Source organism: Bufo bufo, chromosome 4 (genome assembly GCF_905171765.1).
Source record: "Bufo bufo chromosome 4, aBufBuf1.1, whole genome shotgun sequence".
In the NCBI taxonomy this organism is placed as follows: Eukaryota; Metazoa; Chordata; class Amphibia; order Anura; family Bufonidae; genus Bufo; species Bufo bufo.
This window is the reverse complement of record NC_053392.1, coordinates 59,781,957-59,808,039: the sequence shown is the minus strand read 5'-3', so window position 1 is coordinate 59,808,039 and position 26,083 is coordinate 59,781,957. Positions and strand designations below refer to the sequence as shown.

At 43.3% G+C, this 26,083-nt stretch overlaps 1 protein-coding gene across 1 annotated transcript in view; it reads left to right on the top strand.

Moving 5' to 3' along the window:
• Positions 1-26,083, top strand: part of LOC120998980 (adhesion G-protein coupled receptor F3-like) — a 38,989-nt gene that overhangs the window by 518 nt on the left and 12,388 nt on the right. Inside the window, exons 2-13 of the mRNA XM_040429857.1 lie at positions 877-979; positions 2,953-3,016; positions 6,169-6,327; positions 12,008-12,187; positions 13,785-13,888; positions 14,972-15,030; positions 15,112-15,242; positions 19,109-19,336; positions 20,102-20,323; positions 21,858-21,989; positions 22,874-23,073; positions 25,372-25,554. Coding sequence (XP_040285791.1) covers positions 877-979; positions 2,953-3,016; positions 6,169-6,327; positions 12,008-12,187; positions 13,785-13,888; positions 14,972-15,030; positions 15,112-15,242; positions 19,109-19,336; positions 20,102-20,323; positions 21,858-21,989; positions 22,874-23,073; positions 25,372-25,554 — 1,765 coding nt within the window. The remainder of the gene's footprint in view (positions 1-876; positions 980-2,952; positions 3,017-6,168; positions 6,328-12,007; positions 12,188-13,784; positions 13,889-14,971; positions 15,031-15,111; positions 15,243-19,108; positions 19,337-20,101; positions 20,324-21,857; positions 21,990-22,873; positions 23,074-25,371; positions 25,555-26,083) is intronic.

Here is a 26,083-nt window from a genome sequence, read left to right as displayed (position 1 = left end):
CCCGGACATATCCCCTTCTTTCCCGACTCAGTTCCTCTAACTTGACCATCAGAGAGATGCTCTCTCTTGGCCTGTGCTGTATTGCGCAGGGCAAGGGCTTTTTTGTATATATTTTTACACTGCTAGGCAGAGGCTTCCGCCTACCAGTGTTCCCAGTGACGTCACTGGCACTGATGGGCAGGCTTTAGCGCTGCCCTAGCCATTTTACAGGCTAAGGCAGCACTAAAAGCCCGCCCATTAGTGCCGGTGATGTCACCGGTCTCACTGCTAGGTGGAAGCCCCCGCCTAGCTTACCCATGGGGAGCCTGGTACGTTACCGGATCGCCAGAAAAGGACCTTGCATGAAATGCTCTGATGCTCATGTAAGAGGGGCTGCCTGGATGAAAACGGGAATATGTCCGGGTTCAACCCCTTTAAATTTATTAAATGTCACATAATGTTTGATAAATTTAGTGCATCTTCAAGTTCTGTCTTGAGATGTTACTCCACCTTCGACAACATGCGTTTACTGGAGTAAGACTGCAACAAATTTTGCAATCTTTAAAATCTCACCACTTTTATGGCCACTTATCACAGCCGGAGTGAGTGGCTTAAAAATACCAATAAGCCCAAAAAGTCACAAAGCCCTCTTTTTATGACTTTTTGAAGCAAGAATTCTGATGTGCAGGGCTTGATGAATTCACCCTGATGTGACCACAAGTATATGTTCACCCCCTCTGACTTATTGAAACTCCTGTTGGGATATCATGACTCTGATGGCGCTGTTTATAGAGGCGCTTTAGCTGTTGTTATGCGGGTGTTGCCTGTACCGACAGGCACGGCTTTCATAGAGAAATCTGAGATGATCATTAACTGAGATGTTCTGCTGTGATTCAGGATGAGAAACATTCGCTCTGCGTTATTCCTGTATCTGATGATTGGAACAAGCCAAGGTTATTGGAACTATGAGACACGGCAGAGTCTATCCTCCCTCCAGATGGTAAGGAAGAAATGTAAAGAACTAGACTGTGAATACCTGAGCACTGCCACTATGTGACCGCTCAACACTAGGACCTAAGCCTGTGTAAAAATAAAAAATAATCTGAAAAATCGAAGGGAATTAAATGGGTTATGCCATGACTGATGTTAAAAAGTGTAAACCAGATCATATAATCCATGACAATACCTTTCTAACAAAGTTAGAACCAGCCCTGTACCTCACATGGATCCAGAGATCTCTCCGTTCATTGCCCCAACTGTTCTGCTAGATTTATTTCAGGGGGCATGTCATTTCCAGTGATGAGCGGCAGGGGTAATATATAAGGCTACTTTCACACTAGCGTCGGGGCTCCGCTAGTGAGCTCCGTTTGAAGGGGCTCACAAGCGGCCCCGAACGCATCCGTCCAGCCCCTAATGCATTCTCAGTGGACGCGGATCCGCTCAGAATGCAACAGTCTGGCAGCGTTCAGCCTCCGCTCAGCAAGCGGACACCTGAACGCTGCTTGCAGCGTTCGGGTGTCCGCCTGGCCGTGCGGAGGCAAGCGGATCCGTCCAGACTTACAATGTAAGTCAATGGGGACGGATCCGTTTGAAGATGACACTATATGGCTCAATTTTCAAGCGGATCCGTCCCCCATTGACTTTCAATGTAAAGTCTGGACGGATCCGTTTAGGCTACTTTCACACTTAGAATTTTTTTTAAACTATAATGCAGACGGATCCGTTCTGAACGGATACAAACGTCTGCATTATAGGAGAGGATCCGTCTGTGCAGACATCAGACGGACCCGCTCTGAACGCAAGTGTGAAAGTAGCCTAAATTTGCAATATTTTGTGAATATTTTGGCGAATATTTGTCATATATTCATGAATTTGTGATCTCCAGTCATTATTTTCTTGATTTTTGAAAATCGGCAATCGGAAAATTTGCGATAAAAATTTGCGATACGAAAATTTGCGATCAACACTACTCCTAAAGTCAAAGATATTGCAGCCTTCTCATTGGCCCACAAGCAAGATGCAGTGACGGATCATGGGTACTGATGAAAAAAAAGAATCTAGAATATTCGCGATTACGAAGATATAGCACTATAGTCTAGATATTCACAAATTCTTAAAGTGCCGATATTCGCGATAAAAATTAGCGATTAGAATATTTGCGATCAACACTAGTCATGTCTCAGGGGCACTTCCCGTCTGCTTCAACTCTTTCCCTGTAACTGTCACAGTTTCTAACAGAAGATATGGCTGGTGACAGTTAAAAGATTTAAACTGAGTGTCTGCGACCACCTCAGTGAGGTGGACAGAGAAATAAGGAAAAGAACAAAGAGCAGGTGGCGCTATACAGATAGATTTTATTGAATACATTTTTAATTATACAGTTTGCAATTATGTAGAATACTTTTCATGGCACAACCCTTTTAAAGAAATTAAAACTGTAATATCCAGCATATAATCATTTTTTGACCATGAAACATCTATATGGGTTGCCCTTTTGTCTTAAGAACACATCATAATCTTCCACCAGAACCGTCATCAGTGGTCACCAACCTCTGGCTCTCCAGATGTTGGCCAGCCCTTAGATAGTTTTCCTCAGTGCCCAGATAATACTGCCATATACAGCCCACATAATACCACCATATAGCAGCCAACTAATATGCAGTCTCCAAATAACACTCCATTACAGATGCCACATAATACTGCCATATGGTGCACACATAATATTCCAATTCTGATAATGCTGCCAATAACAGTGCAAAATAATACAAGGCGGTTTTTATTTGCTCCTGTTGCCCAGTTTGCAACCCCCTAAATCCAACCCTAATTGTAAAACACTACGGTGGCCTGGACACTGGTGAGTGCGTGTAGCCAACACCAGATGCACAAAAGACCACAGTAGTAACCAAGGGGCAATTATATGTTTTCTGAGATAAGGGCACTTATCAATTCTTTTATGTTTTCATTTTCAAACAGGAGATGGAAATGGGTAAAGAAAGAGATAGGAGGCAGCTGTCTTGTAAGTATTTCCATCTTCGAAGTACTGCAGTGTAGAATGAATCAATTAAAAGGAATTGTCCGTGTTTAACAACCCCATTTAAGCAACCAGGTCCGAGACAGACAAGGTTGGGGGTCGAGTACCTTGGATACTTTTGGGAAAATGAAGCTTGAAAGGGTTCATCTATTCAATTTGGGCTTGTGGATATCATATGGGTAGTAGGGTTCGCCTCGGACCCCTCGTATAAGCCAGAATGGAAAGTTTCTATTTTTGCAGATGACACTAAGCTGTGTAGAACTGTACAGTCTATGGAAGATGTCCATAAACTACAAGCTGACTTGAACACTGAGGTTCAACGTGGATAAATGTAAAGTTCTGCATCTTGGTAGTAATAATCTCCGTGCTTCGTATGTCCTAGATCTGTGATGGCTAACCTCCGGCACTCCAGCTGTGGTGAAACTACAACTCCCAGTATGCTCCATTCATTTCTAGAGTTCTGAGAACAGCGAAGTAAGTGTGCATCTTGGGAGTCGTAGTTTTACCACAGCTGGAGTTCACAGATCTAGGGGATGTAACACTGGGAGAGTCACTTATAGAGAAGGATATGGGTGTCCTTGTAGATGACTTTTCATATAGTAGCCAATGACTAGTAATTGCCCTTTTTCAGATTTATCACCACTACTGTACATTTATTACTAAGAATTGTGCGCTGTAATTCAGGTGAAAGCAATATATGTATTAACCCCCTAACAGGCCCCTTAAAATTGGAAAAACCCTCCCAAAAATGTCACTTTTTTTATTGCAGATTTTTAATGTGTGTCTGCATTAAATCTTGTTGGCGCACAAGTCAGGCAACACAAATGCATTTTTAACCCCTTAGTAACATCATTAATTTTAGTCTTAAGGACCAATAATATTTTCCCCCTTTGTGTTCCAACAATCATAACTTTTTAATTTTTTCTTCTATATTTTTTTCAGTTGTAGGTTTTTTGAGGTATATATAGTGTATTAAATAACTTTTATTATTTTATTTTTAGGGTGAAAGAAAAAAACCTGCAATTATTTTATGAAACTTTTTTTTATAACGTTCACTGTGTGGTAAAAATAACATAATTTTATTAGGTGGGTCTGTACAGTGATGATAATGATGCCACATTGCTATATATTTTTACTATTTTTCCTTTCCTCCTGTCAGCCCTGCAACTGCACCCTCCTCCTCCAGACTGACAGGTTTGTATTGTTTGAAAGCTGACATTCCACCAATACCAGGATGACAGCCATATCTTCACTACATGGGAAGATATCACTGTTAGAAATCGGGATGCAGTGCATGCAGCTGAAAGTGAAAGTAAAACCAGGTTTTACATGCAATTATTCCCGACTCGATTTCTAACAGTGATATCTCCTCTGTTGTTTGGACTAATGCTGGTCTTGTATAAAAACCTGGAATGTCAGCTTGCAAACATGACAAGTTGCAGCTTCTAGCTTCTACCAGTGAGGAGATATCAGCATCTAAAGCAGCCCTCCCCCTCCACTTCTGCCCGAGCTCTGCTCTTACTCTGCTCAGTACTCTTCCCACAGCAGAACAGTTAGGCTACGTCTACACGACGACATTTGTCGCGCGACATTTTGTTGCACTAATGTCGAGCGACAATATTTATAATGGCAGTCTATGGTGTCACACTGCAACATGCAACATTCGAGATGGATTTTTCTGCGACTGTTGCGTCGCAGTCGCAGCATGTTGCATGTTGCAGTGCGACACCATAGACTGCCATTATAAATATTGTCGCGCGACATTGGTGCAACAAAATGTTGCGCTACAAATGTTGCAGTGTAGTTGTGCCCTATCTGTCGCGTGACAAATGTCGTCAAGCAGACGTAGCCTTAGGTGGTTAAATGTGTTGGCCCATCTCATACATTGGGTACAAATCGTTAGGATATGCTCCCAATCTCTGATCAGTGCAGGTCCTTCCTCTAGGACCCACACCTATCTCTAGAACAAAGCTCCCAAAGCGAACAAGAGCGCACCGCGCATACGCAGCTGCCCTCCATCCATCTCTATGGGAGGGCCAAAAATAGCAGAACGGAGTTCTATAGAAGCGAATGGAGTGGCGTGCTCAGCTATTTTCAGCACTTCCATGTAAATGAATAGAGGGCAGCCGCGCATGTGCTGTCCGATTTCCTTCACTTTGCAGGCTCCGTTTTAGAGATAGGTGTGGATCCCAGAGGTGAGACCGGCACTGAGCATATCCTAACAATGTGCCCCCAATGAATGAGATAGGCCAACCCCTTTAACCCCTTAATGCCTTACATGTGCGGCATTATGCGAAAGGGCTTTTATAGAGCGGGCTTCTATGCTGAGCCTGCTCCATACACGGTAGGTGCCAGCTGTATAATACAGCAGACACCCAGCCTGCAATGAACGGGATTGGTGATGATGACAAGAGCAGTCGCAGTATCTGTGGAGTTAGGCAGAGGGAGACGGCCTTCCGATTGGATCCCCTGCAGTGAAATTGTGAGGGTCTGATCGGTTAACATGACAGCCTGCTGAAGGTTTCCAGGCCTGTCATGGTAAACTGCCTGCAAAGCTGTGTGCAAGGCACGGCTCAGCAGGCGACGTGACGAAATCACCATAAACCATAATAGCTCTCTATTATGGTAAATGAGACAAAGGGTCAAAAGATCACAGGTTCTAGCCCCCTAAGGGGGCTAAAAGTTATTAAGGAGAATTTTTTTTAAATATATACAGAATAAAAAAAATACATTGCACCCGATAATGTCTTAACTATTAAAATATTTTTCCTCTTAACGCCATTAGAGCATCTGTCAGCAGGACAAACCCTATTAACCAGGTACACTGCCAGGTAGGGTTCATAGAGCTGATTATAATGATACCTGTGTTGTGAAAATCGGTTGCAGCATACCTCAGGAAAAAAATACTTTTATTCGTTACACAAACCAGTGCTTCAGTGCACTCAGGGGTGGGGCCTAGACCCTTGGTGCATCTCAGCTTTCCAGTGCTGGGCGCTCCCTTCAGTGCACTGAAGCCCTGATTTGTGTAAGGAATAAAAGTATTTTTTGTCTCTGGATTTCAGCAACTGATTTAAACAATACAGGTACATTTTTTACCAGGAAGCTGCTCTTCGAATCTACACCCAGTTGCCAATATGAACGTTTTATGTTTCTTGCAGCCAGACAGAGTGTATATGAGTATGTGTATTATACGGACTTCATTTTGGAAGGATGTGGCAGTGCCGAGGCTGAAGCTTATTTAAGTAGCCCAATATCCTACACATTACCCATCAGTTCCACCTTAAGTGTGACCCTGGTGCAACTCAACATCACAACAGGTGAGACTTTTATACGTTATCTGTAATGAACAGGTGGCCATTGGTCGGGCATTGTGGGCATCCTGGTGACCACCTGCATCCATCATATGTTCAGCACTGAAGCATGCTGGGTAACTTACTTCACCGCTGTAAAACAGACTTAGGGGTCATGCACACTAACGTGGTTTGGTTTCCGCATCCGAGCCACATTTTTTGCGGGTCGGATACGGACCCATTCACTTCAATGGGGCCGCAAAAGACGCGGACATCACTCTGTCCGCATCCATTGATCCATTCCGTGGGGCCGCAAAAAAGAATAGAACATGTCCAATTCTTGTCCATTTTGTGGACAAGAATAGTCATTTCTATTATTGGCAGCCCATTCTGTAAATTGCGGAACGAATACGGGGGCGGCATCCATGTTTTGTGGATCTGCAATTTGCGGATCGCAAAACATGGCACGGTCGTGTGCATGAGCCTTAAGGCTAGATTCACACCTCTGGTATGAAACTCCGGCATGGCTGTTCCGGCAGACAAGCGGAGAATCAGTCGGATACAAACTGCAGCATGCAGCGGTTTGGTCCGGCCGGTTCTAGGCTTGTCTGACAGAATGTGTACGGATCTCCGCCGGACACCATTATACTTGATGGGGCCGGCAGACGTTAAGACCGCATTCGGCAGGGATGGATCCGGTGAAGTCTGCCGAAATTCACACCAGAGGAAGTACAAAAGTAGCCTTAGTCACCCATAGCAACCAATCAGATTGCACCTTTCATCTTTAAAAGCTCCTTTGGAAAATGAAAGGTGGAATCTGATTGGTTGCTATGGACAACTAAGCCAGTTTTCTTTTACACCAGTTTTGATAAATCTCCCCCCCCCCCCCCACTGACTTAGGGTCGGGTCCAACTGGTCAGCATATGGAGTCCACAGACACAATGGACATAAAGTGGTCAGGTTCAAATCATAACTAAATGGGGCCGTAAACCATACTGACCAACTTTTAAAAATTATTTTCAGAGAAAATTAAAATTGTATAACTCTGCCCACATGTAAGACTACGCCACCCAACAATCAATGTGAGTTCATTAACAGCATCATCAGAGTGACCCCATCAGTGATTGACAACTATCTCTGTATACACACTTACACAGAGAACCCTATCAATCACTGATAATGCCTCCCCCGTGTACAACTATCAGTGACTGACAGCTATCTCTGTATACACACTTACACAGAGAATGCTATCAATCACCGATAACATCTCCTCCGTGTACAGCTATCAGTGACTGACATATATCTCTGTATACTCACTTACACAGAGAATGCCATCAATACCCCCCTGTGTACAACTATCAGTGACTGACAGCTATCTCTGTATACACACTTACACAGATAACACTATCAATCACTAGCAACACCTCCCTGTGTACAGCTATCAGAGACTCTCAGCTATGTATGTATACACACTTATACATAGAACACTAACTAACAGAGACTGATAGCTATCTCTGTATACACACTTACACAGAGAACACTATCAATCACTGATCACACCTCCCCCATGTACAACTATCAGAGACTGACAGCTATCTCTGTATACACACTTATGGAATGCTATCAATCACTGATAACACCTCCCTGGTGAATAATAAAATCAGAAATGGCAGAGATTAAAATGTGTAAATTACATGTTTTACTGAATCGTTTCCCACTATATATAATATATAAAGCTGTGTGTATGTGTGTATGTCCACTAAAGGAATCTGCACCGTCGCATTTACAATCACGAAATTTGGCACACAGGTACATCAGGTGTTCGGAAAGGTTTCAGACCTGGTCTCAGCTTTCTAGCACGTACCGTTCCTGAGATATTCCCAAAAAAATGCATTAGCCAATAGAAACCTGGTCAAATGACCCTTATCAGCCAATAAAAGCTCGCATACCCCTAGTCTCCACATACACATAGTTTTACACCAGGTTTACAACCCAGCCATTTTTTTTTTACTGCTGTAGGTCAGCTTTAAAGGGGCAGGGTGCTGTTAAGGGAGCGGAGTGCTGTGCATATCACAGTCAAGAGGGCAGGTAGGGTCGCCATTCAGGCCACCCTCAAAAGACGGACTTAAAAACCCCACCCCCAGGCCCCATTAAGCCACGCCCTGATCCAGTTAGGTCATGCCCCCTCCCACTCCACAGCCGATTGAAAAAATGAAGGTAAAAATCAACTTCTGTAAGCTGCAGGAGTGGGAAGGAGGGTGAATTTCTCCCTGCAGCTCACGCTCAGACAGTGCGGCTGCCTGAGAGTGAGCTGTTCAAAAGAACATCCCTGTGTCCGTCCAGGCCCTGCGCTGAATGGAGGACAGGGAGTCTGAAGGCCGGACTGTTCGGCCTAAAACCGGACCTCTGGCCACCCTAGGGGCAGGCTGCTGTGGAGGTCACAGTTAAGGGGACGGTCCGCTATGGAGAACAGTGTTAAGGGACAGATTGCTGTAGAGGCCACTGTTAAGGGAGCAGGGTGTTGTGGAAATCACTGTTAAGGAGACGGAGTACTGTGGAGGTCACTAATAAAGGGGCGGCCGCTGTGGAGGTCACTGTTAAGGAGGTTGGCCACTGTGGAGGTCACTCTTAAGGGGGCAGGCTGCTGCGGAGGTCTCTGTCAAGGGGGCAGGGAACGGTGGAGGTCACAGTTAAGGGGACGGTCCGCTATGGAGGTCAGTGTTAAGGGGTGGGTGCTGTAGAGGCCACTGTTAAAAGGGTGGGGTGTTGTGGAGGTCCCAGTTTAAGGGAATGGAGCTCTGTGGAGGTCACTGTTTAGGGGGCAGGTTATTGTGGAAATCACTGTTAAGGAGACGGGGTACTGTGGAGGTCACTAATAAAGGGGCGGCTGCTGTGGAGGTCACTGTTAAAGGGGAGGGCGCTGTGGATGTTACTGTTAAGGTGGCAGGCCGCTGTGGAGATCACTGTTAAGGGAGGAGGGGACTGTGGAGGCCACTATTAATGGTGCAGCGGGGTACTGTGAGGTCACTGTTCAGGCAGCGGTTTACTGTGAGGTCACTGTTAAGGAAGCGGGGTACAGTGGACGTCACTGTTAAGGGAGAGGGGTACACTGGACATCACTGTTAAGGGAGCGTGGTACTGTGGCAGTCACTGTTAAAGGGGCAGTCGATGTGGAGGTCTCTGTTAAGGGGACCGAGAAAGGTGGAGGTCACAGTTAAGAGGACTGTAACCTATGGTCAGAGTTAAGAGGTGGGTGCTGTAGAAGTTAATGTTAATGGGATGGGCCCCTTTGGATGTTACTGTCAAGGGGGTGGGGTACTGTGGAACTCACTGTTAAAGGGGCAGTCTGCTATGAAGGTCAAGGTTAAGGGTGTGGGCTGCTGTGGAGGTCCCATTTTAAGGAGAAGGGGCACTGTGGGGGGGTCAGTGTTAAGGGGTGGGGAGCTGTGGAGGTCACTGTTAAGGGGGCGGGTACTGTAGATGTCACTGTTATAGTGGATACTGTTGATATACTTTAACGACACACACAAACATTAAATGAAATAGATGAAATATACCCGTGCAAAGCCGGGTCCTTCAGCTAATATATATATATATATATATATATATATATATATATATATATATATATATATATATATATATTATATATATAATATATATATATATATATATATAGAGAGAGAGATATATATATAATATATCTATATATAGATATATATAATATATCTATATATAGATATATATAATATATCTATACAGTCAGGTCCATAAATATTGGGACATCGACACAATTCTAACATTTTTGGCTCTATACACCACCACAATGGATTTGAAATTAAACAAACTAGACGTGCTTTAACTGCAGACTGTCAGCTTTAATTTGAGGGTATTTACATCCAAATCAGGTGAACGGTGCAGGAATTACAACAGTTTGCATATGTGCCTCCCACTTGTTAAGGGACCAAAAGTAATGGGACAGAATAATAATCATAAATCAAACTTTCACTTTTTAATACTTGTTTGCAAATCCTTTGCAGTCAATTACAGCCTGAAGTCTGGAACGCATAGACATCACCAGACGCTCGGTTTCATCCCTGGTGATGCTCTGCCAGGTCTCTACTGCAACTGTCTTCAGTTCCTGCTTGTTCTTGGGGCATTTTCCCTTCAGTTTTGTCTTCAGCAAGTGAAATGCATGCTCAATCGGATTCAGGTCAGGTGATTGACTTGGCCATTGCATAACATTCCACTTCTTTCCCTTAAAAAACTCTTTGGTTGCTTTTGCAGTATGCTTTGGGTCATTGTCCATCTGCACTGTGAAGCGCCGTCCAATGAGTTCTGAAGCATTTGGCTGAATGTGAGCAGATAATATTGCCCGAAACACTTCAGAATTCATCCTGCTGATTTTGTCAGCAGTCACATCATCAATAAATACAAGAGAACCAGTTCCATTGGCAGACATACATGCCCACGCCATGACACTACCACCACCATGCTTCACTGATGAGGTGGTATGCTTAGGATCATGAGCAGTTCCTTTCCTTCTCCATACTCTTCTCTTCCCATCACTCTGGTACAAGTTGATCTTGGTCTCATCTGTCCATAGGATGTTGTTCCAGAACTGTGAAGGCTTTTTTAGATGTCGTTTGGCAAACTCTAATCTGGCCTTCCTGTTTTTGAGGCTCACCAATGGTTTACATCTTGTGGTGAACCCTCTGTATTCACTTTGGTGAAGTCTTCTCTTGATTGTTGACTTTGACACACATACACCTACCTCCTGGAGAGTGTTCTTGATCTGGCCAACTGTTGTGGAGGGTGTTTTCTTCACCAGGGAAAGAATTCTTCGGTCATCCACCACAGTTGTTGTTTTCCGTGGTCTTCCGGGTCTTTTGGTGTTGCTGAGCTCACCGGTGCGTTCCTTCTTTTTAAGAATGATCCAAACAGTTGTTTTGGCCACGCCTAATGTTTTTGCTATCTCTCTGATGGGTTTGTTTTGTTTTTTCAGCCTAATGATGGCTTGCTTCACTGATAGTGACAGCTCTTTGGATCTTATCTTGACAGTTGACAGCAACAGATTCCAAATGCAAATAGCAGACTTGAAATGAACTCTTTACCTTTTATCTGCTCATTGTAATTGGGATAATGAGGGAATAACACACACCTGGCCATGGAACAGCTGAGAAGCCAATTGTCCCAATTGTTACTTTTGGTCCCTTAACAAGTGGGAGGCACATATGCAAACTGTTGTAATGCCTACACCGTTCACCTGATGTGGATGTAAATCCCCTCAAATTAAAGCTGACAGTCTGCAGTTAAAGCACATCTTGTTTGTTTCATTTCAAATCCATTGTGGTGGTGTATAGAGCCAAAAATGTTAGAATTGTGTTGATGTCCCAATATTTATGGACCTGACTGTATAGATAGATAGATACACATACACACACACACACACACACGTATATATATCTGCTCTTCCTGCTCTTTAACATGCTGCCTGCAGATTGCACTCCATTTCATGGTGATGGGTCTTCTTTAAGGCAGGTGGTATAAAACACAGGTCAATATCATTTCTTGTGTGACTGACATGAGGCATAGGGTATAGTTGATGTAATGGTCATTTCAAAGCTATTTTACATGTAAAAGTTGTAGGATGGTGCAGTAGGTCCAAACAGTGAATCTCCAATGATACGACTTTCTCTTATTCCAGAGTGTAATGTGACTGATACAGGGAAGATGTGTATCTGTAAGGACGGATACAAATGGAACATCACTACGTGCTACACTTACCGTCCTTGCAGCAATTCCTCTTCTTTTTGTTCTTGTCTGTTTATTCCCGATGACAATATTCCCTATTGTGAAAGTCCTCCAAACATTTCTGACCATATAGGTAAGCCACTATGACTAAATACTACACAGCCACCATCAGGCCGTAGAAACAGTACAATGCTTTTTGTTTAAAGGGTTAATGGCCGTTATTATAGACATTAGAGCCATTAGCTGTTCTAGATTCTGCAATCTTGAAAGGGGGTAGACTGTTGTAAAATTTGACTATTATACACTAATGGGGGTAGACATAGACCACTGAAGATCCCTATCCAAAATCAGTGTGTGGATCCCCTTCCACAAGCATACCTGTAACTTAGGCTACTTTCACACTAGCGTTAATATTTTCCGGTATTGAGATCCATCACAGGGTCTCAATACCGGGAAAAAAATGCTTCCGTTTTGTCCCCATTCATTGTCAATGGGAACAAAACGCAACTGAACAGAACGGAGTGCTCCAAAATGCATTCTGTTCCATTCTCATACCGGAGAGCAAACCGCAATGGGAACGGATCCGTTTTCTCTGACACAATAGAAAATGGATCCGTCCCCCATTGACTTTCAATGGAGTTCATGACGGATCTGTCTTGGCTATGTTACAGATAATACAACCGGATATATTCATAACGGATGCAGATTGTTGTACTATCAGTAACGGAAGCGTTTTTTGCTGAACTCTGCCGGATCCAGCAAAAACGCTAGTGTGAAAGTAGCCCTACACTTTCTCATTATAATAAAAAATAATAATGACTGTACAAAAAAAAAGCAAAACAGCTAGATACAGGGAGTTCCTCTGTAGAAATGCATAACAACAATGGAAATCTAGGGTAGTGAAAGGGTTAATGGTAATGGTAACATCCCATGTAACTGAGGGCAGAGAATGGGGTTTATGGTTTCTTTCCAGGTGGTCTAAAGCAGGGATGCTAAACCTGCGGCCCTCCAGAGGTTGTAAAACTACAACTCCCACCATGCCTTGCTGTAGGCTGATAACTGTAGGCTGTTCAGGCATGCTGGGAGTTGTAGTTTTGCAACAGCTGGAGGGCCGCAGGTTGAGCTTGCCTGGTCTAGAGCAATAAAAACATTTTACGGGAAAATCCAGAGTGGTCTGGGACTGTTAATACCTTATTAATAACAACCCTGGTGGTCTAGGATAGTAAAGCAGTTAATAACGTCTCTGGTGGACTAAGGCAGTAAAGGGGTTAAGAGGAGTTTCCATGGGAAAAAAGGGGAAAATAGAAAATAAACCATACTCATCCTCACCGATCCTGTATAGCTGCTGTTCTGACACTGCTCCCCATTGCGTTTTGCTTCCTGTTTTCCCCTCAACATGCTGCAAACCCCAGGAAATGCTCACTCCACCAATCCCTGGCTGATGAGGGTCATCACTATGGCCAGTGATTAGCTGAGTGGTCCTTACCTGGCATTTTGAGCCAGGAGTAGGAGGTGAAGACCAGTAGAGACCAAACCAGCATCAGAACAGTTGTGAGAGATCGATGAGGGTAAGTATGGTTAATTTGTTTATTTTTAACCCTTTGTGGCCCTTTGTTCACTGGTGATGCCATATATTGAACAGGTATAGTATATCCATATTTACCTTGTTATGTATTTCAATATTTTGGGGGATTTTCTGGAAACCTCAGCTCATGTGTTTCCCTCTCCAGTTGACATAAAGGGCTCAATTACCCTGAATGAGACCTTCACAACAGATCTCCTAGACCCAACCTCGGTAAAGTACCAAACGCTGGAATACAATATGACTCTAGCCGTAAGTATCACGACCTTGTCCTGAGTCTGACACCGAGACTTGTTTGTACAAAAACACCACCTGTGTGCCACCTATCACCAAGCCAATGTCTGCTAGGAAGCCCAGGGCCTAGGAAAGCTGTCCTGGTTGATCGCTCTCAGTTGTCCCAGCATAAAATAACCCGTTAAAACAATTATCAAATGTGATTAATAATGCAACCTAAGATAAGGAATGACTTCCACCAAGCTGCTTGCTCCCAATTTTTTGTAATATCAGCATAGCCAGGTGTGGTGGAAATTCCTACGCAAAAAACTGGTTGGGACTTCTTAGCACCAGTTATAGCACCAGTTATAGCATACATCTGGCCCTCTTGTCCAAAGTTATCGGAGCATATCTAGAAAATACTAGATAGATAATGGAATGCCTCTAGTTGACCTTCAGCAATATGTCTTAGGCCTCATGCACACAAACGTTGTTTTGGTCCGCATCCAAGACGCAGTTTTTGCGGCGTGGATGCGGACCCATTTACTTTAATGGGCCGCAAAAGATGCGGACAGCACTCCGTGTCCGCATCCATTGCTCCGTTCAGTGGTCCGCAAAAAAAAAATAACCTGTCCTATTCTTGTCCGTTTTGCGGACAAGAATAGGCAGTTATATTAATGGCTGTCCATGCCATTCCGCAAATTGCAGAACGCACACCGACGCCATCCGTGTTTTGCGGATCCGCAATTTGCGGACCGCAAAACACACAACGGTCGTGTGCATGAGCCATTAATCAAACAAAAAAGAACTGCTTGCCTTTGTAAATCCCATCCCTGTAGTGACTTATATTGCTATGTACCTAGACCAAAAATATTAAAATTGTAGGCTGACAATGCAAGTCATAGTTATCATGCCATTTATGGTTATTTGGTCAAGGATTTCACAGATGGGAAACAAAAATTGCAATATGTTTGGCAAAAATAGTTTAGCTTTTAAACAGGATGTTGAACAATCTGATATAAAGTACCGTAACAGAAATGGGATAGGAGGGAGGAGTCAGTCAGGCCAAGCCCCATTTTTGCCCAACAAATGCTGAATTATCATGTTTTTGGTTTTTTGCAGCTCTTGAATGTCTACACAAAGTTCTGCAATCCTCTCAATGTGTCCGTGCTCGGGTTCAGGTACAAAGTAAATAATACTATAAAATAAATGGCAAAAATGTATTCAATGTTAAATAAAGATGTTTTTCCTTTTATCCCAAGTCCAGGAAGTGTGGTTGCAAACTATAGGATGGTGGTTTCAGGTCCACTGTCTGCTTCTCAGTTCGCATCAAGCAACACTATGGTTGTACAGTCACTTACTGGTGCCATTGCATCCCAGCTCTCAACAGCAGGTAATAATCACAGATGTAGAAGAACAGTATAGTACACTGATATTTGCAAAAAAAACATCAATTCCCTATGTGACCACCCAAATTTAATGGATTCTTTTCAAGAAGTGGTGTTGTTTTAAAAAATATTAACACTATAATACCGCCTCCTATGTACTGAAATATAAATACTATTATACTATCTCCTATGTACCAGAATCTACTATAATACTGCCCCATGTATAAAAACTGTTTTCTATGTACAAAAATATAACTACTATTATACTGCTCATATGTACTACAATAAAACTAGTATAATACTGCCTCCTATGAACAAGAATATAACTACTATAATACTGCCTCCTATGTACAAGAATATAACTGCTATAGTACCTACTTCAGGTTTTGCCTATTTGGCTGCCGCACTCATTTTTTGTCGACATTCGCAGAGTTTTTTCTCTCTTTTTGTGGGGTAATAAACCCTCCAGAATTGCATATTCGGTGTTGACCAGAGAGAAGAGGTTTGGCGGTTTTGGTCTGCCTGACATGCGCTCCTACTATGCGGCCTTTCAATTATTCCGAGGTCTATCCCTCCTCAATAACGCCTATAGTGCTCCATATGTGCGTCTAGAGCGCTCTCTGCTTTCCACCAAAATGAAGTGGATCCTTTGGGGGCTTTCCCCCTGTTCTCCAGGTAGTTCCTCCTTATCACCCCTTTGGAAGAGCCTATTGGTTGAATGGGCCAAGCAATTTAAAGCCAAGGTGCTTACATTTCCAATACCAGGCACTCCACTCTCCTCCTTGCAATTTTACATTCACCCGGAAGCTAAGAAGCCTTCAGGCATTTGGCCTCTCTTAGCTGAGATTCCTTTAAGTGACATCCGGACCCCAGATGGGAACCTGGATTGGACCCTAGTCTTGAATGACCCCAAAATCAAAAACGCCCCTTTCCTCCAGGGATTTGCCCTGCAGAAGGATATTAAGTGGATCAAACTACCACCCCCAACTACCTCTAGCCCTCCCTCTTGGTTGGATAAAAGGCTATCAGACACCCGTAGGATCCCCAAACCACTGTCTACCATATATAAAGAATTACTCTCATCCTCCCCTTCTGAGCTACACTTTCTCAATTCGTGGGAAAGGGAACTGTCCATCCGCCTTTCAGAACCGGAAAGGGCTTTTGTCCTCTCACACTCCCACGGCTTTAGCCACTGTATTAGGATACAAGAGAACTCATATAAGCTGCTTACAAGATGGTACAAATCCCCGGAGTTTCTGCATAGGCTTAATGCAGACATTCCAAGTGAGTGTTGGAGGTGTAAAAAGGATACAGGCTCCCTGTCACACATTTGGTGGCATTGTGAGAGGATCAAGGCTTTCTGGTCAAACATAGAAGCATTGATCAATGTGGTATGTGTTACGCAGGTTAAGCTGGATCCCAAACTGATCTTTTTTGGTGCCCCAATGATTCGCTGTCTCCCTGTAGATCTGATCTTCCCACTATGCTTATTATGGCGGCCAGACTGCTGATTCCGCTGCTTTGGAAAGAGACTGAACCTCGTACTGTTTCGATGTGGAGAGACAAGGTGGATCAGATCTATAGATTTGAAGAACTGGCCCATTGGGAATCCTACACACGTTCCCGCTTTCTTAAAATCTGGTCACCTTGGAAGAATTATAGAAGGTTTACTTGACGGAGTTGGAAAAACTCTTAACATCCCCCCTGTCCCCTCCCTACCCCTCCTTTCCTCCCCTTTGTTTTATACTTTTATTGTCTGTTACATTTTTGGCTTCATCTTAGACACCATATGATGCACTGATATGTAATAATTGTCACTTCCATAGAAGGTTTGTAATAATACCTTTTCATCAATACTACGATGGTATGTGATTGTAAGATGTACTTTATTCTTTGAATAAAAATAAATTTGGTTAAGAATATAACTGCTATAATACTGCCTCCTATGTACAGGAATATAACTACTATAATACTGCCTTCTATGTACAAGAATATAACTACTATAATACTGCCTCCTATGTGCAAGAATATAACTACTATAATACTGCTCCTATATACAAGAATATAATTACTATAATACTGCCTCCTATGAACAAGAATATAACTACTATAATACTGTCTCCTATGTGCAAGAATATAACTATTATAATACTGCCTCCTATATACAGGAATATAACTACACTGCTCAAAAAAATAAAGGGAACACAAAAATAACACATCCTAGATCTGAATTAATTAAATATTTTTCTGAAATACTTTGTTCTTTACATAGTTGAATGTGCTGACAACAAAATCACACAAAAAAAAAAAAAAGGAAATCAAATTTTTTAACCCATGGAGGTCTGGATTTGGAGTCACACTCAAAATTAAAGTGGAAAAACACACTACAGGCTGATCCAACTTTGATGTAATGTCCTTAAAACAAGTCAAAATGAGGCTCAGTAGTGTGTGTGGCCTCCACATGCCTGTGTGACCTCCCTACAACGCCTGTGCATGCTCCTAATGAGTTGGCGGACGGTCTCCTGAGGGATCTCCTCCCAGACCTGGACTAAAGCATCTGCCAACTCCTGGACAGTCTGTGGTGCAACGTGACGTTGGTGGATAGAGCGAGACATGATGTCCCAGATGTGCTCAATTGGATTCAGGTCTGGGGAACGGGCGGGCCAGTCCATAGCATCAATGCCTTTGTCTTGCAGGAACTGCTGACACACTCCAGCCACATGAGGTCTAGCATTGTCTTGCATTAGGAGGAACCCAGGGCCAACCGCACCAGCATATGGTCTCACAAGGGGTCTGAGGATCTCATCTCGGTACCTAATGGCAGTCAGGCTACCTCTGGCGAGCACATGGAGGGCTGTGCGGCCCTCCAAAGAAATGCCACCCCACACCATTACTGACCCAATGCCAAACCGGTCATGCTGGAGGATGTTGCAGGCAGCAGAACGTTCTCCACGGCGTCTCCAGACTCTGTCACATCTGTCACATGTGCTCAGTGTGAACCTGCTTTCATCTGTGAAGAGCACAGGGCGCCAGTGGCGAATTTGCCAATCTTGGTGTTCTCTGGCAAATGCCAAACGTCCTGCACGGTGTTGGGCTGTAAGTACAACCCCCACCTGTGGACGTCGGGCCCTCATATCACCCTCATTGAGTCTGTTTCTGACCGTTTGAGCAGACACATGCACATTTGTGGCCTGCTGGAGGTCATTTTGCAGGGCTCTGGCAGTGCTCATCCTGTTCCTCCTTGCACAAAGGCTTAGGTAGCGGTCCTGCTGCTGGGTTGTTGCCCTCCTATGGCCTCCTCCACGTCTCCTGATGTACTGGCCTGTCTCCTGGTAGCGCCTCCATGCTCTGGACACTACGCTGACAGACACAGCAAACCTTCTTGCCACCGCTCGCATTGATGTGCCATCCTGGATAAGCTGCACTACCTGAGCCACTTGTGTGGGTTGTAGACTCCGTCTCATGCTACCACTAGAGTGAAAGCACCGCCAGCATTCGAAAGTGACTAAAACATCAGCCAGGAAGCATAGGAACTGAGAAGTGGTCTTTGGTTACCACCTGCAGAACCACTCCTTTATTGGGGGTGTCTTGCTAATTGCCTATAATTTCCACCTGTTGTCTATCCCATTTGCACAACATCATGTGAAATTGATTGTCACTCAGTGTTGCTTCCTAAGTGGACAGTTTGATTTCACAGAAGTGTGATTGACTTGGAGTTACATTGTGTTGTTTAAGTGTTCCCTTTATTTTTTTGAGCAGTGTACTATAATACTGTTTATATGTACAGGAATATAACTACTATAATATTGCTTCCTGTCACAATCTTGACTAAAAGTAACCTATGTGTATTTCTTTTTTTTTTTTTCTGCAGGAATAACCCATATTGAGCCTGTGAAGCTCATGGTGAGATACTGGGACCCGATCCAGCTGACCTGTCAAATTAATGAAACAATAAATGCTGTGAACTGGTCTCTGACCACCAATAACATCACCAACATGATTTATAGAGGTGGAAAAAATGTGGACATCTCAATGCAGGTCCAGTCAGATAAGACCATCTCTGTTCTTACCATCAGCAAGGCGGATCTCTGGTGGGAAGGTCAGTAGCTATGAGACATGGCTTATTCCCTACTGAAGAGCCTTGTATACTAGTGCCAATTTGCTCACTCACGGATTGGTAGCAATGGTTTTGGTATCACAATGATATCTATTGACAATGTGATATCTACAGAAACCATCAGATATCAAGGGACACTGAGGACCTCAAGAGGCATTAGATCAGCCAAGTTGCATTCCTGTTATATTTAGGGTATCTGGGCAACATTCCACCCAAGTTTGGTTCAGTGTACTTGTTAGGAAAACTGTTGATAACCACTGACCAGAATATCTTCCTCCTCAGATCTTTGATCAACTATACAACTTAATGAGCCTATATATGGATATCAATATATGGCATTTCCCAAACATAGTCCTACAACCTCAGCTACAGCCAAATCACACATATGGACTCTCAATCTGGGGTTCCCTCCTCTATGAGCTAGAACTTAGAGCCTTAGAACTTGCCCAGGGTATACACTTCACTTTCCCTGCATCAATCACATTCAGTACCACCAGCAGACCTCCTAGATCTAGTGCATCATTTTGAGAAGATGTCCAGTAAGGGAAGCAATAAGAGTCAGTATAGCAATAGGAAAATCTTCCAACCACTCCATATGTATGGAAAACATCTAAACATTATGAGAAGCTTAGACTTGAAATTAGACTTTAGATTTTGCACTTGTACCGTATTTCTTTGTTTTGCTGTCGTTGAAGTTGTTTAGAGTCCTAACCTGTAAGGAATAAGACTCCCTCCCACTTCTTCCAGGGACATATATTTGCCAGTTTTTCAATGACACCCTAGTACATAAAGCAAAAACAGAGGTCAATGTTATCCTCCTCCCATCTGAGATCACTGTCAACCCAATCCAGAAGACTTTAACCTCAGGGGACACTTCTCAGTTGGTATTGGAATGCTGTGTACCATTTGACGGTGAAGAATACAACGTAACCTGGACTTACAACAATGTGACGCTAAGAGTACAGCCTGGTGAGTATATAACATTGCTCGAGTATGTTTGCAGTCACAACCCAACAGTCATTTGGTAAAACTACAGTAGTTCATTAAATAGAGATGAGTGAACAATGTATCATCCCAATATCGATGCATTTAGACAACTGTTGGTGTTAAAGGGGACCTGACAAGGAGTCTAAAAATCTCCCCCACTTCCTGTTTTCCAAGCAGGCCAGCCTCCAGGCTTGCTCTGTTCTCCCACACAGGCTGAGACATGCTTGCCAGCTTGGTCGTCCCTCCTGTGCCCCTCCATCTCTTAAAGGGCTGGCATGTATGCACCATAATCTGCTGCAGCTCATGGCTGGCTATCCTGTGGTGCTTTTAACACCTTCTCCTGTGGGAGGGTGCCTAAGCAATAGGTTCCAAAGCATGCTAGTATCCTGCAAAGGTGCCTGTTCTGTTGTCTGCCCGTGTTCTGACTTTCTGCTTGTTTACTGGATTCTGACCCTCTGATGCCTGACCTGACCTGGGCTAGACCTCCATATTGTTCCTTCACTGCCTGCCATGACCTCGGACTGTTTCACTTATAGCGTGTACTGCACTAGCACTGACTTTGGCCTATTCCTGAGTATGATTTTTCCTGACCCCCTCGTTGCTCAGCACCGGTGTCTCTGATCCTCCCTTGTTCAGCTGTCAATCACACAGAGACTACTTTAGGTGTGAAGCAAAAGGTGGTTCCTCTGAAGCAAAGTCCAGATCCCTGTGCAGGTGTTAAAGGTTGAATACCAGGCGACAGCCAAGGTAATGCCCATAGGATAAGCCCAAAGTCAAACCTATTGGTTAACACAGTGGTTACACACCCACTGCTGCAACAATTGTAACAATGAGTAATCTTATCTACCATATCATCCCATTAATTGATGACCTTTGGTCATAATTTGCCAAGATTCCTATTCTAATGAGCCAATATGGCAGTTCCTCTCTCACCCAGTCTCCACAGCCATTGTTTTTTGGAACAGATGCAAAGTTAACCCAAAACTAAAAGCCTGAATAACCAACATTTTGCCATTGTCTGAAAAACTCTCCTGGCCACACGGTTGACTAGAAGACATTCATTTTTATCACTGCGGTTCTACTATTGGGAGATCAATTTTTCACGTGACTCTAATGCCCCCTTCATGTGGCTCCCTAGTTAAGACTAGAAGACCCTAAGTAATATAGTGCACCAGAGTCAAAGGACAGTATTGTATGAGCCCTATAACCGGTAAAATAGCAACCCATTAGGGAAACTTTTCCACTCAAATTTGAAGGAATTTGTGAGGCTTCAAGTGCAACCGCCAACACAAATGTGAACATAACCTTATACCTAGCTTCTCTCCAGGAGTTATGGACAGACAAATAATAGACACTTTAGTATTTTGAGATCTTATAGATCAGCATCACATTACGAAAGAAATTAGAAGGCAAATGAAAAGATGAAACATGAAAATGATGTTCAATGTTGGGCACAAATTCCCAAAATTTTCCCACCAAATTGGACATGTATTATAATAAATATTTTATCTGATAGGTAGTAGGACGGATTTGAAATGTTTTTCACTGGCTCCTCCACGTCCCACCAATGACACAAATTATACCTGTACATTTACAAATCAAGCTGGACAGCAGAAAGAGTCTTCTATCCCTGTGACTATAATGCAAGGTGCGTACACTGGATGTAGAATCAATCATATTGTGAGGTGGTCCTGGTCAGACCATGTGGTGTGTCCTAATTAAGAGCCTTCAGGGGTCAAAAGTGCAATCAGGAATTTTACCTAATTCTGGAAAGAATTTGTCCATAAGGGAATATCAATAACTGTGATCAATCAAAGAGGTCAGCATATAACAAACTAAGTGGCTCCATAGAGTCTCTTTAATAACAGTCCACCAATTTAATATGCTTAGGTTGATAAGTGACGTGTACCAGTTACAAGAGGAGGTGGGTCACATTTCTAAACATGGTTTTGGATTGCACACCAAAGTTCAATGTCTGGAAGAGTCCCTGTGAAAGATGAGACCTCCCAGACGAATAGACAAGTCTCCTGGGGTCGACACTTCCAAATAATTAGTAACCTTGACTTTGATGTCCATCTGTGTCACCTGGAGGTTCAGGCTAGCCATGACTTTGTTTCCATATTTTCATCCCCGAGTTAGAACACATTGAACGATAAACTGATGGAGGACAGATATTTTAGGACGCTACAGCTTGAGCACATTCACTGCCCTTCAGCAAGGGAAGTAAGAATACAAGGTTCATAAAAATGAAATCTGGGTTTTAAATACCTGGAGGGTCTTAAAGCCTGGAAAAATGTTGGGGTCTGATGAAGGAATCATGTGCACTACTAGGCGATTCAAGGTCGTTAGGGGTTATTTGGGGTTGTGGTCTATATAAAGGTGCACACCACTTTTAAAATCTCAATTTCTCATAGATATTAGGAGAGTCTAGGGCCTGGTAAATCTGTGTTGATGTAGAGACCTTTTCTTTTTCAATAAAAATACTGTAACATTTTTACCGATTTATAATAAATTTATATATTTTTTTCATAGTGGGCGACAAATATTGTGGCATTGACATGAACTCTGGGGTGACCTGGAATATTACTAAAGCCGGCTTGTCAGCTACTGCAATCTGCCCTTCTGGGACATTTGGATATCTGACTCGAGATTGTTCGGTAGATGGAGTGTGGCTGATGGTACAGAATAATTGCATAAACCAGGTTTTGCAGATGTCTCTAAGTAATGCTCAGGTACCACCATTATCATTACCTTACATACTAGAACATGTACAGGTAGTTGAGCTATGACTCATGTCCACTAACATTTCTGAAAATTATGCAGGCATTTGTTTTTGAATACCTATTTTCAATTAAACTATAAAGGACTTCTGAGTTAAATGGAAAATATTCTACAGTTCTCAGTACAGCACCTGGATCTGAACACTTTTGTAATTGCATTTAATTAGAAATTTTGTATAGCTACTGAGTTATTCAATAAAATGGATCTGTATAGCGCCACCTGCTTGTTCATTTTCTTATTACCTTGTCCGACTCACTGAGAAGGCTGCACATGCTCAGTTTCATCCTTCAACTGCCTCCTGAGCTGTGATAGGGCGAGAGCTCCAGCAGAAAAGACACACCCCCTTAGCTGCAGCAGAAAAGACCTGCCCTTGAGGAGTCAGCTTGATATAAATCTAGCAGAGTAATGAATGGAGAGATCTCTGGATCCATGTGAGGAACAGGGATAATACTAGCTTTGTTAGAAAGAGATTGTCATGTACTAAAAACTTAAACAGGATTGCCAGAGTTGGGGTGGGGGCGGTCATTAACCAGAGCAGAGAGCAGCTACAAAGTGAATCCCTTGGTTTTGAGGACCATTTCATATCACATGGATAGACAATTGATTTTAATGATCACTGTGTAATTCTTTATTTCTCCTGGGTGAACACTGCAGGGAATTTAACAATTGTTGCAGAATCTCTCCACAGATTACTAGGGTTCCCAACAGCAGGATACCATGTGATCAGCTTATATTTAAGGCACCCTTCTAACAGAAATGGATTATCCAGACTTTAGTACTACTAACTGTAAAACATAATGGGGGGCCCTATAGCACGAATCTGAATTAGCCCCCAAACCCAGCCCCCACCCCTCCCTCAAATCTCCCATGTCCCCTCCCCCACACCATTAACTGTGCCTTCTGCTGCATATTATATAGTGTGCCATACTCCCCATGAACTGTGTCTGGTACTACATATTATATAGTGTGCCATATCCCCATGGACTGTGCTTCTGCTGCATATTATATAGTGTACCATACCCTCCATAAACTGTGCCTGCAGCTCCATATTATATAGTGTGTCATACCCATCATAAACTATGCCTGCTGCGTATTATACAGTATGTCATCCACCCCATGAACTGTGCCTGCTGCTGAATTTTATATAGTATGCTATAACCCCCATTAACTGTACCTGCTGCTGTGTGTTATATAGTATGCCATACCTCCCCATGGATTATATGCCTGCTGCTGGATGTTATATAGTATGCCACCCCCACCCCCATGAACTGTTCCAGGTGCTGTGCATTAAATAGTATTCCATAGACCCATGAACTGAGCCTGCTGCCGTTTGTTGTGTAGTGTACCATACCCCCTTTATTAGCTGTGCCTGCTGCTTATTTTATAGTGTGCCTACCCCCCCCCATGAACTGTGCCTGGTGCTGTGTATTCAAAAGTTTTCCATACCCCCAGGAACTATGCCTGCTGCTCATCATTACCCCCCTAACCCCCCTCTATTAACTGAGCCTGCTGCTTATTTTATAGTGTGCTATACCCCCCAATGAATAGTGCCTGCTGCTGCCTACTTATTATATAGTGTGTCATACCCCCCATGAACTTTGTCGGCTGCTGCTTATTATATAGTGGATAGTGCCCCAGGCCCCCAATCCATGAACTTATTAAAATCTTCAGTGCACTGCTGAGTATTCTTACTGTCACTGTGTAGAACTTTCTTGCTTTCACTGTGGTAGAGTGTATGGGCAGCTCTTCATGCAAAGCACTGCAGCCAAGTCACTCTTGACTGGTGATACTGGTCCCTGGTCAGGTCCTAAGTCCTGTGGCATGGCTTGGTAAACTTTCTCTGCTGGGCCATAGGGTAGCCAATCAGCAGAAGGCTCTACTAGCACTGCTAAATAATGATCGGCCAGTCCAGCACCCAGCAGACAGAGAGAGAGGTCGTAGGCTGTGGGCGGGGAATCACTGATGGAGCCACCGATGCTCAGTGTAAGGGGGAGGGTGGCTGAATAAGGGGGAGGGAGGCCTGTCCAAGCACAATCTGGGCAAAAACGTTCAGGGACTTTGGTATATGGGATGCTCTAGTTCTTATAACTAACACAGGAAGGCAATGCTGAAAAACTTAGACTATATGAAAATCTAACCTTTATTTCACCACATTCATATACTGTGCACCATAAGCTTCAGTAATCCCCATAAGGAATACATAGTTTCTTTGGAATGTATTGATTAATAAATTTATGCTGTTTTTGCAGGCACTGGAGGAAGGTCTCGGAAGCTCTTATGTAAAAGTACCAGAAATAATCCAACAGATGTCCAACAGTAGCGGGACATTTGTTAACAATACAGCGGAGGTGTCTGCAGTGGTCACCATATTGGAAACCATCTCCAAAATAGCATCAGTTCTGAACAATACATTTGAGTCCGATGTAGTCACAGTAAGGCTACTTTTTCTTTGTACTTTATTGTTATTGAAAGCTCGAAATTGCTATCACAAAGTGTTCATTTGCATGTAGTCAAATACAATCCCTCCTCAAAATGGGAAGGGCTCAGCCCATTCCCAAACCTATTCCCCAATTCCCCAATTCCCCAAGCTCTAAGACCCTGCAAATGTCTGGAACCAATGGCCTCCAGTCACCAAAGCTTAGGAAAAATCCATTTGGGTTCCAGAGGGCTGAGGAATGTGATGGCCATATACAATCCCCTAGACCTCCAGGAGGGACGTGCCAATATACAGCTAAACATAATAAAATAAACATGTTGAGCTTACCCAGCCTAATGACGGCACGGGTGGGTACACTCAGAAAAGTACAAGCAGGAGTAGAGAATGGAGATCTCCTTGCACTTTCGAAAATATTTCTGAATGTTCCCATTTCCCTTATGGCCTCATCTTAGCGCTCCTAACAAGACTTTTTTTTAACCACTGATAATGTTTGATATAGGTGCTTACTGCATGCCTTTATATAC